Raw genomic sequence first — 15,879 nt, 5'->3', positions numbered from 1 at the left:
TTTTTTTTCCTTCCTTTTTTTTTTTTTTTTTTTTTTTTTGAGACAGGGTCTGAGTCTGTCGCCCAGGCTGGAGTTGTAGTGCCACAGTCTTGGCTCACTGCACCCCTGACCTCCCAGGCTCTAGCAATCCTCTCACCTCAGCCTCTCAAGTAGCTACAGGCATACTCCACGATGCCAAGGTAATTTTTGCGTTTTTTTGTAGAGACGCCATGTTGCCTAGGCTGGTCTTGAACCTGAGCTCGAGTCATCCACCCACCTTGGCTTCCCAAAGTGCTGGGATAACACGCTTGAGCCACTGTTCCTGGCCCTTTCTTTTTGTTTCTTTTTTAAAGGAAATGGAGTCTCACTATGTTGCACTGGAGTGTAATGACTGTTCACAGACTCTTATCATAGCATGGTAAAGCCTCAAACTCCTAGCCTCAGGTGGTCCTCCCACCTCAGTAGCTGGGACTATAGGCATGCACCCCTGTGCCTGGCTTGGCCTTTCTTGTTTTTTTGTTTGTTTGTTTTTTGTTTTTTTCTGAAGATGTAGGAATTTTTCACTATATTGCTCAGTCTGGATTTGATCTTCTGGGCTCAACTGATCCTCCTGCCTCAGCCTCTGAAGTAACTGGGACTATAGGTGCATGCCACTGCGTCTAGCTCATGTCCTCTTTTTACAGTGAGTAAAAAACATTAAGAGTTAGGCCAGGTGCGGTAGATCACAAGGTCAGGAGTTCGAGACCAGCCTGGCCAATATGGTGAAACCCTGTCTATACTAAAAATACAAAAATCAGCTGGGCATGATGGTGGGCACCTGCAGTCCCAGCTTCTCAGGAGGCTGAGGCAGGAGAATTGGTTGAACTTGGGAGGCAGAGGCTGCAGTGAGCCGAGATCACACCACTGCACTCTAGCCTGGGAGACAGAACGAGACTGTCAAAAAAAAAAAACCACTAAGAGTTTTATTTACTTTGTTGAAATTTGGAGCTTTTGGTTGGAATTTAATTATTGTTTAGCCAGTTTAGACAAATTCATTTAAAACCACTTGAAAAACATCAGTAACTATCCTGGTTTTTATTTTAATTTCAGGATGTACATTAGCTGTTGTAATAGTCTTTACTATGTCATGTTTTCTTTGTACATTAAATATATTTTAAAGTTTCATAATTTATGCATGATTTATAGTAGGTCTCTTCTAAGCCTGGAATGCTTACGTATTTATTGATAGATTGAATTTACATGAGCTTTGCAGTAGGGAAAATGTGAAATTAGAGTTTATTGTTTGAGTGTTTTACCCATTGATAGGCCTTAAAGCTTTTTAATCTTTATATTTGGTTATTCTTTTTCCTGAGGTTTATAGTTGTGTCTCCAGTATTTTCCCAACCCAGTCTCTTCAATTTGGGCTAAAGAAACAGTACTAACTAACCAGGAAATTCCTGGAAAACTGCCTATCTTCTGTAACTCTCAACTGTCATAGGACTTGAAAGCATTTCCGTGTATGATTAGCCTGGAGTGGGTACTTGCTACCAGGTGGGACCAAACCCCAGCAGGGAGAGATTTGGATGGCCTTATTAGATCCTTTGAAATAATTGACTGGTTAGTTGCACATGCTTGCCCCAGTCAGTTAATGAACCTTTAAATAATGCATTCTCCATTTTATGTAATTGAATTTTTGGTTCTCTAGAGTATGAATATTGTTAACTCTGTTAAAGTGTTATAATTTATCCGTAACTATCTACTTGAGTCTGTAGTGCTGCATTATAATTTGTTGCAATTTAACAGATAGATATAATAGATAAAGATTATATGCATATTATTTCCACCATGGGGTATATAACATTAAGTGGTATAAAATCACCAATTATTCTACTCTTTTACCAAAGATTATTTGTAGTTTTAGCTCATGCTGTTGACACCAGATCACTCATCCATTTATACTATGAATATCTACTGAGTTTCTTTTATAAGCCACCCTTGTGCTAAGCAATATTGGTAAGAATGTGACTATGCTATGACCTCTATCCTGGAGAATCACTGTCTATGGAGGCGAGCTAATTTGTAAGCCTGTATATAAGTGTTGTCAGTGCTGCTGGGTAACAGAAGAGGCAGCAGTGAACTTCTCATCATGAAATCTTGAATGGGAATATCTAAGGGTTATCATATTGAAAGATTCCAGTTTCTTTTGTATGTTTTTGAATATTCTCTAGCTTTTGGATTTTCCCAGTATTCTGTCTGTCACTGGAGACCACTTGCCTGCTGTTCCCATTATGGTACATTTAGGAATTCAGAATTCCGTCAGATGGTGTGTGAAAAGAAAAGGTTTATGTGCAGAGTATGTTGGTTACCCAGGTCAAGTTTGGGAAGTGTGTAATAGGCCAGTGAGTGTAAAGGTAAGATGTCTTACTAAGTGTTTCTTTTTAACTAAGCTTTGTTTTCTTGCAGTGTTCATAGTTGGGACCATGTTACTCAGGGCCTGGTAGAACTTGGTTTCCTTTTAATGGATTCATATGGGCCAAAGAAAGTTCTTGACGGAAAAGCTATTGAAACCAGCCCAAATCTTTCTAGAATGCCAAACCAGCATGCGTGTAAGCTCGGAGCTAATATACTGTTGGAAACTTTTAAGGTGAGACACTATTTTAGCAACCACTCCCTAATTTTGTTTAAATAATCCAAGTAGGGCTTGGCATTTGCCTGGGAGTTTGGTGGACAAGGAAATTTGAGTATGTATTAGTTTGACAGAGGATGTATGACAGAGATTAGGATAATATTGAAACATAGATCCAGTTTGATGGAATACTTACTTATTCTTTTATGTAAGTTTTTCATTTATTCCTATTAATCCAATTGTTTCTGACCTAGAAGTTTCAATATAAGATAGCTTTTATTTGATTTTTCTCTTCTTCCAGCAGTAAGTTCATTTCTGGTTTTTGTTTCATTTTGTTTTAATGCTGTTTTTTTACACAGAAAAAAATGTTTTAGGTCACTATAGAACATCAAGCCTAAAGAATTATGCTTTTAAGAGTTTTTACTGAAAATAAAAAAAGAATCATGCTTGGTCAGGCGTGGCGGCTCATGCCTATAATCCCAACACTTTGGGAGGCCGAGGTGGGCAGATCACTTGAGCTCAGGAGTTTGAGACCAGCCTGAGCAATATGACAAAACCTCATCTCTACAAAAAATACAAAAATTAGTCAGGCATGGTGGCACACACCTGCCATCCCAGCTACTTAGGGGACTGAAGTGGATCACTTGAGCCCAGGAAGTCAAGGCTACAGTGAGCTGTGTTTGCACAGCAGCTTGGGAAACAAAGTGAGACCCTGTCTCAAAAAAAAAAAAAAAAAAAAAAAAAATAGAATCACGCTTATTGGTTCATTGTTCTTTAAGAACACAAAATGGGAAATTTACACTTTTTGACAATATTACCAAATTATGACTGATACCTTAATCTTAATTTCTGCAGCAGCTTTCAAAAATGTATTTTCTTTTGAATAAAAATATGCTAGATCATATCTGAGGTTAAAAACTCTGCTAGCAATTCCTCTAAGTCTTCTTGATGTTCAAGAGTGTCTGCTGAAAACGTTATTTAGGGCCAGGTGCAGTGGCTCACGCCTGTAATCCCAGCACTTGGGAGGCTGAGGCAGGTGGATCATTTGAAGTCAGGAGTTCGAGACCAGCTTGACCAACATAGTGAAACCTGTCTCTACTAAAATACAAAATTAGTCCTGTGCAGTGACGTGTGCCTATAATCCCAGCTACTCAGGAGGCTGAGGCAAAAGAATCGCTTGAACCCGGGAGGCAGAGGTTGCAGTGAGCTGAGATCGCGCCACTGTACTCCAGCCCGGGTGGGTGACAGAGTGAGACTCTCTCTAAAAAAAAAATGTTATTTGGGAGGCTGATCTAACTGTAAATCTAGTGTTCTGATCCAGAACTATGAACTAATTATTAGAATAGTTATTGAGAGTTATAAGTGTATTCGATGATATAAGTGACCCTGCTTAACAGTGATATGGTTAAAGACATTATCTTTTGAGTATGTTTTTGTATTTAAATTCTTATTTTTCAAAACTAAAGAGGTTTTATTTGATTTCACATAGATGTCAGCTTTATCAAGCCATCTTTATAAATTACTACTAAGTGACTAACAGTCTGAGGTCTGGAAGAAATTTGTACTATAAAGTAATCAAGTTCAAGTAAGAATTTTAACTAAAATTCATGCGAAAATTCAGAATGCATCTTTTTAAAGGCAGCTGCTATGCTTCTAGAAACTGAGAAAGGGATTAGGGAAGATTTTTTAAGTTTCTAGAAATTTTCATGGGCTTTTACATTTTAATTTTTAGAATAAAAGTTACGTATACTGTCAGGAATATGGATGTTGTCATGTAATGGATACCTAAGTAGAATTTGTCCTGTTTGATGCTGAACCATATATGTAGCAATACTTTAATGTGATCTGTTCTTTTAGGCGAATAAACATGGTATTTACCCTACTAATGACTCATCTAAGTGCAGAACAAGGGGAAAGTTGAGTGATTCTGTCTTTCCAGATGATTCACATTATATTCTGATTTTTTGAGTTTTACCCATATCCAAACTGTTCTTCATCCAGCCTGACATGGATTGATGTACTTAAAAGCTGAAGTTCACCCAGTAGTATTTTATTGGTTCTGTTCTTTTTAGATCCATGAGATGGTCAGACAAGAAATTCTGGAGCAGGTCCTCAACAGGGTTGTTACCAGAGCGTCTTCTCCCATCAGTCATTTCTTAGGTATTAAACTTTGAAAGGGTGAATAAAGTTCCTAGAAGTATTTTCGTTTAAATGTCATAATCATTTAGTCCTGGAAAAAAATTTTAATAAGAGTTTAAATGCAGTATCTTTAATTGGATGTCAGTAAAGCAAATCCATTTATGTTGCCTATGACTGTCAATTGTCAAGAGGGCTGTAGTTGTCAGTAAGGAAAGCAACATTTAACCAATAAGGAAAACTTCCATTTTGCTTCAACATTCTCTCTTTTTCTTAATACCTCTCAAATGAGTGCTGTCCTTCTGCTGCCACTCGTTGACTTTCTAGTCTCTTTAGCCTTGACATTCGGATTGCATAGCGTTTCTCTCTGGTAACCTCTGAATTTGCTGGGGTTATTTTTGTTGTTGGTGGTGGTGGTCTGTTTTCTTTTTTTAACACAGTTTCACTCTGTTGCCCAGGCTGGAGTGCAGTGGCACAATCTCAGCTCACTGCAACCTCTTCCTGCTGGGTTCAGGAAGTTCTTATATCTTAGCATCCTGAGTAGCTGGGATTACAGGTGCACGCCACCATGCCCAGATAATTTTTATATTATTAATAGAGGCAGGATTTCGCCATGTTGACCAGGCTAGTCTTGAACTCTTGACTTCAGGTGATTCGCCCACGTTGGCTTCACAAAATGCTGGGATTACAGGCGTGAGCCACCATGCCTGGCCTGAATTTGCTGTTTTTAATACATAACTCCTAATGTCTAAATTTAATGGCCTTAATCACCAATTTTTAAAAATTCTCTATATCATTCATCATTGTTTATAAATCCCCTGAAACTTTTTAAGTTCTTCGATTACTCTAAGAGTTTACTTCTTTTCCTGCCTGTGACCAGTTTGTTTTACATCAAATATAATACAGCCCCCTTCAAACAAATTTTCCTTTCCATTGCTCCTGTTTCCGCTATTTGAAACATGACTCTCCAGGTCCTGGAGGCCAGAATTACCTTTAATTTCTCAAGCATACTTGGTACCTAAGTTCTGTCATTTTTTTCCCCTTATACTGTTATTTTTTCTGTCTTTTTATTCCCTCCTCCCCACAACCTCACATTTACTGTCTAGTTCTCATTCTTACAAACTTGAATTTAGACAGCTGCCACAGCTTTCTAACTGGTTTCCTGGCCTTTTCTTCTCCCGGCAGCAATTTAACCTGCATATTACCACAGGTTAGTATTCCTAAAATAACACTTTATTACTCGAAAATCATCAGTATGTTCTTTAATAAATTCTCAGACCTTTATCCAGACACTGAAGGTCTTTGACAGTTTGATCCCAACCTACCTTTCAATGTTAAAGTCAGTTATTTACTTTCCTGGATTCTTCACCCCAGCATCATTGATTTCCGTACCATCTTCCTAATATGTCTTATACTTACCTTTCTTATACCTTTACTCATAGTTTCCCTTTATACATGTAGGTCTTTCTGGTTCTTTGTGCATTTAAATGTTCCCCATCTTTTAGAACCTGGTTTAGATTCCTTGTCATTGCTTTCCTAATATATACCAACTCATAATGACCTCCTCTTCCTTTGAACTCCTATTTAAACTCTCTTTACTAGTTGGTTGACAATGAACTATGTTTGGAATTTTTAGATACTTGATATTCCTCTGTGATTGACCTCTTTAATTCTTTAAAAATTTTTTTTTTGCTTCCAACTAAAGTATTAAAATTTTTGAGAAGAGACATTTGATACCTTATATGTTCCTAATAGGACCATATTATGCTTGTACGTCGTAAAAATTTAGAAATACGTATTGATTTATTTAAGCTTAGACATATGAAGATGTGTGCTACTACTTATGTCTAGGCATTGTAATAGGTTTCCTCCTTTCTTCTAGGCAATTTAATTTTTATAAAAATTGAAACTATCACAGAAAAAAGCTAAAATTATCCTGGTTATGTTGGAGAAAAAGTATATACAAAATCAGTAGAAATTTGTATTACAGTATACTTGACTTAATTGAGAAAGGAAACAAAAACTTTACATTTCTTTCTCCGTATTTTTCTTTTATTTCAAATATCTTCAGTTATTTGAGGCAACTGATTGTAGATTCTGTTTTTCAGACCTGCTTTCAAATATCGTCATGTATGCACCCTTAGTTCTTCAAAGTTGTTCTTCTAAAGTCACAGAAGCTTTTGACTATTTGTCCTTTCTGCCCCTTCAGACTGTACAAAAGCTGCTTAAAGCAGTGCAGGTAAGTCTTCAGATTCCCAAGTAACTTGCCGAAACGAGGTTTAACTGTAGTGGAATTGCATTTCTGTATAAATATATATGTCTAAGAAATTCTATTCCCCGTTAGTCTGAAACATAAAATTTGTATTAAAAGGGTAAAAGCATTGAGCAAGACTGTTTTCCATTCACTATCCATAGCACTATTCTCTCAGCTCATTTTCAAGTTAATGAAATAATTCAAAGTCTCTTAGAGCATTATTGAGTACAAGAGATTTACAAAGGCATTCACAGCCAGTTTCATTTTACTGTCTCAAAGTATACTATTGTTCTTGTTAACTGTAATAAACATTAAAACATGAATATAAAACAGAAGTACGCTTCCTTATAGAAGCCATAATGTAACAGTATTGGGTAGAAATGAGCTTAGGCTAATAAGCAAACTTGTTCTGTTTTTACCCAGTGATTCTTTCTTTTTCAGCCCCTTCTGAAAGTCAGCATGTCAATGAGAGATTCCTTGATACTTGTCCTTCGGAAAGCTATGTTTGCCAAGTACGTAGCATCTTTTTATATCATAGGAAGATGTTGCCTTCTAATGTAGGGGCTAAAGTTATCGCTGCCATCTCCTAGTACCACCTGTTCACAGTGGTCATGTAGATTCCTAACGCCGCAGAGGAGTTTCATCAAATAAGGCATTGTGCTGAGTGCTCTGTGTGCTTTTTTCATTTGGTCTTCAGAACAACCCTGTGAAGTAAGAAGTACTGCAGTTCCCATTTTACAGATAAGGAAATTTAGGCTTAGGGAAGATGAGTGACTTTCCAAAGGTAATACAGTAGTTGGTGGTGGAGCGAGGATTCAAAGTCAGGTCTAACATCAGGACTTGTGATGTCATATACTCTGCTGAACTACACTAGAATAATCTTCAGGATTATGTTCTAGTGCCAAATACTCTGAAACCTGACCTGGCAGCAGTTCCAAAGGGGAAAGCACCTTAGTCAAGAAGAGTATACTTAAGAATCTCATTTTAGTGAACATCTGAAGTGTGATCTAGAGGCTAGTAGATAAAATTAATTGTTGAGAGGAATGAGTTTTATTTGTAGCCTGTTAGCTCCTGACATCTCTTCCTTTATTTCTTAGTATGTAAGCTAGAGATGATAATACAGTCTCCTCAAAATATAAGACAATAATATGTGAGCCGGACGCGGTGGCTCACGCCTGTAATCCCAGCACTTTGGGAGGCTGAGGCGGGTGGATCACTAGGTCAAGAGATCGAGACCATCCTGGTCAGCATGGTGAAACCCCGTCTCTATTAAAAATACAAAAATTAGCTGGGCATGGTGGTGCGTGCCTGTAATCCCAGCAACTCAGGAGGCTGAGGCAGGAGAATTGCCTGAACCCAGGAGGCGGAGGTTGCGGTGAGCCAAGATCGCGCCATTGCACTCCAGCCTGGGTAACAAGAGCAAAACTCCGTCTCAAAAAAATATATATATATAATATGTGAAAAGCATTTGGTACTTTGAGGATAAGATGCCCAATTAATATCACATTGGCCATATTATAATATATTCATGGGTGACCAGAGGAATAGCTAAGCCATCTGCTATTATGTTTGTTTTAGAATTAACAGTTTTTGTTACTCCTCACCCAAAGGCATGGCTAACAGACTGAGATATTATGTTGTCACATCTTTAACATGAATTAATCGTTGAGCCTCAGTGAGATGAGTGTGACATTTTCTGGAAGGAGAGTTTACATGACATCAAGTACTACATTCTTCTCTGATAAAAGAGCATGTGAAGGGAAGCACTCCTCCAAACAAGCAAAATCAGCAATTCCTTACATTTGAGTAACCAGCCAGTTTTACAGTCTGTCAGCACTCTTATTCTTACTCCTCACATAGACTCGAGAGCAGGCTAGAAGGAAGTAGAGTATCATGAGTTAAGTAATGAAAAAAGTCAGTTCAGGTTCTTTACTGTAAATTCCTTTGAACAGCTGATACCTTATTTTGAGTATATAAATTCACTTCGTTTTGCTCTATGCCTTACTGTTTGTACATATTCCTTCTCTGTATAGAACTAGCTGGATTTTTCTGACCCAGAGCATATTCCTATGAAATAGTACTGTTTGTTAACTTCTCTGTTTCTGAGCTAGCCAGCTTGATGCCCGAAAATCTGCAGTTGCTGGGTTTTTGCTGCTCCTGAAGAACTTTAAAGTTTTAGGCAGCCTGTCATCCTCTCAGTGCAGTCAGCCTCTTAGTGTCAGTCAGGTAAGGATTGTTTATGTTAACTCATGGTGTGTGCGTATCGTTCATGTGCATTGATGAAATAAATGTATGCTGTTGCCTTTTATTCCTGTTGTGGTTGTAAACAATGATCCTGGAACTAAAGAGTCTGATGATGATGATGGCGATGATGATGATATTGGCTAACATTTACCAATGGCAGATTTACTGTATGCTGTACTGTGCTATCCGGTATGGTGGTCCCTATCCTCAAGGTGGCTGTTGAACGGAGCACTTGACTGCAATGTGGCTAGTGTGCAAAATTCATACCAGATTTTAAAAGAGTGTAAACATCTAATAATTTTTAATATTGATTATACCTTCAGATAGAATTTTGTATGCATTGGATTACAGAAAATATTAAAATGACTTTACCTCTTTCTCTTTACTTTTTTAATGTGGCTACTAGAAAATATAAAATGACGTATATGGCTTGCATTGGTGGTTCATATTATATTTCTTTTGGATAGCACTGTGCTAGACTGTGCTAAAGTGCTTTACATTGATTATCTCATTTAATCTTCACAGCTGTCCTCTGACGCCAGATACTATTATTGTCCCTATTTTATTATGTTAATTTATTTACTTTGCACATATACATCTATTATACCTTGTAATCTGAGAAAACAAACCTTTTTATAATAATATGGTAATCTAGGCTTTGGAGCAGTAAAATTGTCTTCATAATTTAAATGATGTACTATAAGATTTATAAATAGGAGACATAATTATATGTAAGAGTTTCACTAGGAATCCTCACTTTATTGCTTTGGTATAACTATATAAAGCTTTTGTCTATAACGTATAACACAGATTAAATATTAGGAACACTAGATATCATTTGTGTGTTATTATCCCCATTTTAAGAATAGGGAAACTGGCCAGGCGTGGTGGCTCACGCCTGTAATCTCAGCAATTTGGGAGGCTGAGGCGGGTGGATCACGAGATCAGGAGTTCAAGACCAGCCTGGCCAAAACAGTGAAACCCCATCTCTACTAAAAATACAAAAATTAGCTGGGCATGGTGGCGGGCACCTGTAGTCCCAGCTTCTGAGGAGGCTGAGGCAGGAGAATTGCTTGAACCCAAGAGGCAGAGGCTGCGGTGAGCTGAGATCACGCCATTGCACTCCAGCCTGGGCAACAAGAGCCAAAACTCCATCTCAAAAAGAAAAAAACAAGAATAGGGAAACTGAGACTGAGCCAGGTTAAATAACTTGTCCAAGGTTATCTAACCAAGAAAGGATAGAAAAGGATTTGGCCTCAGGCAGTATGGGATGCCCGGTGTAAGGATTAGGTCTATAATTGCTGATTTTATTCTGTAATTCACACAAAGGATGGCAATTGTTTGTCATGTCCATTTCTAAACAAAAGACTGTCTTCCCCTAAACCTTTCTAGAATTTGTGGAAGAGCAAGATTCTTCTAGCTCTTGAAGAAGTCTGAGACCTTTTAAATAAAATTATGTATATTGTTACTACTAGATTCTAATGGCTTGAAATAAGCAGTGTGCCTTGCTAAGCAATTGGTATTGTCAAGGAAACCTTAAGGAATGGGGAACAGTTAATTTTGTTAAAATGCTTAGAAATTCTCTTACTCCAAACCAGAATAAAAGTGACACTTACTTCTGCATCGTAATGATTATACTGCCTGTCTCATCCTGGGGTTTGGCATGTGAAGAAAGCTAAGTGTAAGTTTTTTTGACCAAGAAATTAGGCTTATTTAGCTCCTGTTGGAAACTGCTTTCATAAGATAGACATGAGTTGGCCTGTCTTCTTTCAGGTTCATGTGGATGTTCATGGCCATTACAATTCTGTCGCCAATGAAACTTTTTGTCTCGAGATCATGGATAGTTTGAGGAGATGCTTAAGTCAGCAAGCTGATGTTCGACTCATGCTTTATGAGGTAAGTCAGTAGAATGGAAGGAATGTAGCAAACCCTCAACTAATAATTCATTTTATTTTAGTACATTTTTTCCTGATTATAAAAGCACAGTAGATATGCTCTTATTTGATGTAGTCAGCACCAGTAGCTAGTGATGTTTAGTCAAAAAAGTTGTTTAAAGCAGGGCACAGTGGCTCACGGCTGTATTCCCAAACACCTTGTGAGGCCAAGGTAGGAGGATCAAGCAAGACTCTGTCTTTACAAAAAAATAAGAGAATAAAAACATTAGCTGAGTGTGGTGGCATGTGCCTGTGGTCCCAGCTACTTAGGAGCCTGAAGCAGGAGGATCCCAGGAGTTTCAGGCTGCAGTGAGCTGGGATCATACTACTGCACCCCAACCCAGGCAGTAGAGTGAGACCTTGTCTCTAAAAAAGTTTTTTTAAGGTTTTTAAGGTGAGAAATCATAAAACACAGTTGATATACCTTAAACATTTTATTTTAATTTGAAATATTTAAATGTACTATTAATTTGCCACAAGTCCTTTATTTTGCTTTGTTATTGAGTGCAAGTTTACTTCCTGTCTCTCATACAAACCCATACCCTTAATTTATTGCCTATAGTTTCAAATTTATGTTTACCGAAAGTGGTATAAAAACTTTAAGCTACTTCAGATACAATGTAGTATAAAAATCTTTTAGATAGCTTCAGTTTTTTTCTCTAACTTTTTATAATTGTCTTACCTCTCATTTATCAGAAATTGGTTTTAGAGACTGACTTTCCAAACATTTAACTTAGGTTTTTTTTCTTTGACACAGTCTCACTCTGTTGCCCAGGCTGGAGTGCAGTGGCACAATCTCAGCTCACTGCAACCTCTGTCCTCCATCTCCTGGGTTCAAGCAATTCTCCTGCCTCTCAGCCTCCTGAGTAGCCTGGATTACAGGTGTGTGCCACCATGCTCAGCTGATTTTTGTATTTTTAGTAGAGACGGGATTTCACCATGTTGGCCAGGTTGGTCTCATACTCCCAGCCTCAAGTGATCTGCCTGCCTCAGCCTCCCAGAGAATTGGTATTACAGGCATGAGCCACTGCGTGCCTGGGCTAACTTAGTTTTTATAAAAGCAACTTCTTTTTTCTTTTTGGACTGGGTTTTCAACAGTTTACTGAATGTCTGATTAAATCACTAATTTTTATGACAGTGTAACTACTGACTTGTTATTAGCATATAACTCACCTAGTGGATATTGTGTTAGCATGCATGAAAACAACATTCATCTTTCTGTACATTTCCATCAGAGCTCTTAGGTGCCTGGGTACACTATCAGTGAGCAGTAATATTTTGAGAGGAATCTTTTTTTTTTTCTGGGCAGTAGGTCTCAACAGTGGGCTTAAAATACTCGGTAAACTGTGCTATAAACAAATGTGATGTCTATCGTGCAGGCTTTGCCGTTCCATTTACAGAGCACAGGCAGAGTAAATGTAGCATAATTCTAAAGAGCCCTAGGATTTTTGGAATAGTAAATGAGCACTGACTTCAACTTAAACTCACCAGCTACATTAACCTCTAACAAGACAGTCAGCCTGTCCTTTGAAGCCAGGCATTGACTTCTTCTCCCTAGCTAAGAAAGTTCCAGGTAAAATTTTCTTCCAAAATAAGGCTATTTCATCTATATTGGAAATCCATTGTTTAATATAGCCACTTCCATCAATTATGTTAGCTGTATCTTCTGGATAATTTGCCCCGCCCTCTCCATCAGCAGTTGCTGCTTCACTTTGCACTTTTCTCTTTTTTGAGATGGAGTCTCACTCTGTCGCCCAGGCTGGAGTCCAGTGGCGCAATCTCAGCTCACGGCAACCTGTACTTCCCCGGTTCAAGCAATTCTCCTGCCTCAGCCTCCTGAGTAGCTGGGATTGTGGGCATGCACCACCACGCCCAGCTAATTTTGTATTTTTAGTTGAGATGGGATTTCATCGTGTTGGCCAGGCTGGTCTCAAACTCCTGACCTCAGGTGATCCTTTTGCCTTGGCCTCCCAAAGTGCTGGGATTACAGACGTGAGCCACCATGCCAGGCCTGTATCTTTTCTTTAAACAAAATTTTTTTTTGCTTTTACTCATGGATGAACTGCGTAACCTCTTTTCCAGGTTCCAGAAAGAAAGTTCTCCCCAGGATTATTAAATTTTTTTGGAGACAGTTTCGCTCTGTTGCCCAGGCTGGAATGCACTGGTGTGATCTCAGCTCACTGCAACCTTCATGCCTTAGCCTCCTGAATAGCTGGGATTATGGGGATTTGCCACCACTCCTGGCTAATCTTTATATTTTTAGTAGAGACAGAGTTTTGCTGTGTTGGCCAGGCTGGTATCCAACTCCTAACCTCAAGGGATCTGCCTGCCTCGGCCTCCCAAAGTGCTGGGATTACATGTGTGAGCCACTGCACCTGGCCTTCCCAGGATTTTAATCTGAGCTGTTCTTAATTAAGACTAGGAAGTTTTGAGTGGGAAAAAAATATGGTCATTTATATTAGGGCATTTAGGACCATCAGATACAGTCTCAGTAGGAAAGAACTGAGAATAGGATAAAGAAAGTGTTATTTTAAAGTTGTGATTGTCCAAATCATTAGTATCTCTGTTGATTTCCTCTCTTTGATTCTACTTAGGGGTTTTATGATGTTCTTCGAAGGAACTCTCAGCTGGCTAATTCAGTCATGCAAACTCTGCTCTCACAGGTAAAATATATTTTTATGGATACAGGGAAAACAGATAATGAAGGATTGAGAGACAATTGGTGTTTTTTAGACCTTTCAAAATATAAAGTAATTTCCAACTAATACACTGGTACTTTGTGAACGTGCTGGGGGTTTGTGATACTGTTCTGGGTTGTCTCATCTTGGTTACCACTCACCTGTATGCCAAAATACCATCATCTACCAGTTATCCCTGTGAACCAACAGTCTGTATCCTAAGTCAGAAGGACATTTTGAAGAACCATTTATATAAGGACTGTCAGCAGCTAGATCCATTATATTTCTGAAAGAAAAAAAGAAATCCGAAACAAATATAGCAAAATGTTATTTCTTAAATCTGGGTAACAGATACATGGATGTCTCTTAGGTTCCTCTCTGTACTTTTCAGTTAACGCGTTTTTCAATTATGAAATATTTCAAAGGACCATCAAGATTAGAAGAATTTATATAGAGACTCTACCAGGAGGTTTAAATTATGAAATATTTCAAAGGACCATCAAGATGAGAATTCATATAGAGACTCTACCAGGAGGACCCCTCTAGGCTCCTCCAGCCCCCTCGTCTATCATTTTGTTGGTTCTCTCTCTATCAATGCCATTGCTTTGTGATAGTTATGACGTTTCATTTGAAATTAAGGTCTCAGGTGTGTGAACATTACTGGAAGGTCCCATACTATCTATCCATCAAAAGCTTTTCATTTGGCCTTGGGCTTGATCCTATATGAAATTTATATTCTGTTATATTGTATCTTTCAAACTGTAATCAACACATCTACATTCACACATTTAACAAAAATAGAAAATTATGTTCAAAGGCATAGAATAGTGCTTTCTGACTCAGGTTAATATGCTGACTAGTAAAATTCTGCAGACTCCAAAAGTTAAAAGGAGAAAAATAATAACTAATATTTTTTCAGCTCTCTTATATGCCAAATACTGTTTGAAGTACTTTACATGTATTGTCATGTTTAATCCTTATACAATGAATATTAATAATATCCTCAGTTTTAAGATGAGGAACCAAGGTACAGATACTTTTATAAAAACCAGTAATAAGTAGTGGTACCGGAATCTTGGACTCAGCCAGTCTGAGACTCTGGATCCTATATTTTTAACCTCCAAGTTCACTGAAAATGTTGAGTGCATGTACAAGTTTAGGAACAGAAGGAATTGGAATAGGGAAGATGATTCTAATCAGTACGATATTCAGAGCAAGAGCAAAGATGGGTGAGCCAAAGCAATCAAAACTTGGCTGCATTGTCCTTTGAACAGTTGGGAAATGTGTCTTAGAAGACATTAGACATTAAAGATACCTTTCACCTGACAAGTTAAAAAAGTAAAAAGCATTTATGAGCCAGGGTATCTTTTTTTTTCTGACTATACACAGTTAAAACAGTTCTATGAGCCAAAACCTGATCTGTTGCCTCCTCTGAAATTAGAAGCTTGTATTCTGGCCCAAGGAGATAAGATCTCTCTACAAGAACCACTGGTGAGACTTTTATTCTTCCTTCAACCATTATTTTTACCGTTAAGGATAAGGTTGATCTCCGCAAAAAGATACCTTCCGCTGTGAAACTCTATTGCTGGTTCTTCCGATGAATGTTTACTTTAAGTCTTCCTTGCTTATCATTTCTGAACCATTATAATTTTGGATCTATTGGTAAGTTATCTCCATGTTAGCCCTTTACTAAGTCAAGGCTTCCCCCAGAGAGTATCTTACCTCATTTATGAATCTTTGATTGCATTCACTAAATATACTTTAGAGTGGGGAGAGTGATGATGATGTCACCTAGGAACAGATGAACCTAGGAACCTGCCTCTAGTCCAGAGGAAGTATATGATTTAGGCCGAACCAGGATTGGCACTGTCCAACCTTCAGAGGAGCTAGGACTGGTTGAGTTTCTGTTCTTATCTAGCCTCAGAAGAACAGGGGAGAGGATGAAAAAGGAAACTCCCACCCCAAGCAACTTAACAACTCATGGCAGAAAAAGAGGAGGAAGTCTTTCAGTTGCCATATCTTGCTTTCATTTCTGTGCCTTCTGTGACA

At 38.2% G+C, this 15,879-nt stretch overlaps 1 protein-coding gene across 6 annotated transcripts in view; it reads left to right on the top strand.

Moving 5' to 3' along the window:
• The window catches only part of FANCI (FA complementation group I), a 91,771-nt gene that overhangs the window by 53,650 nt on the left and 22,242 nt on the right, over positions 1–15,879 (top strand). For all 6 annotated transcript variants that reach the window (XM_032263899.1, XM_032263901.1, XM_032263902.1 and 3 more), the window contains exons 13-20: positions 2,422–2,602; positions 4,657–4,744; positions 6,829–6,959; positions 7,416–7,486; positions 9,086–9,200; positions 10,992–11,114; positions 13,747–13,815; positions 15,220–15,321. In XM_032263899.1, the coding sequence (XP_032119790.1) occupies positions 2,422–2,602; positions 4,657–4,744; positions 6,829–6,959; positions 7,416–7,486; positions 9,086–9,200; positions 10,992–11,114; positions 13,747–13,815; positions 15,220–15,321 (880 nt within the window). The remainder of the gene's footprint in view (positions 1–2,421; positions 2,603–4,656; positions 4,745–6,828; positions 6,960–7,415; positions 7,487–9,085; positions 9,201–10,991; positions 11,115–13,746; positions 13,816–15,219; positions 15,322–15,879) is intronic.

Source organism: Sapajus apella, unplaced genomic scaffold (assembly GCF_009761245.1).
Source record: "Sapajus apella isolate SASKATOON/1434 unplaced genomic scaffold, GSC_monkey_1.0 scaffold139, whole genome shotgun sequence".
In the NCBI taxonomy this organism is placed as follows: Eukaryota; Metazoa; Chordata; class Mammalia; order Primates; family Cebidae; genus Sapajus; species Sapajus apella.
The sequence above is the reverse complement of the archived record's forward strand: the minus strand, read 5'-3'. Positions and strand labels throughout refer to the sequence as shown.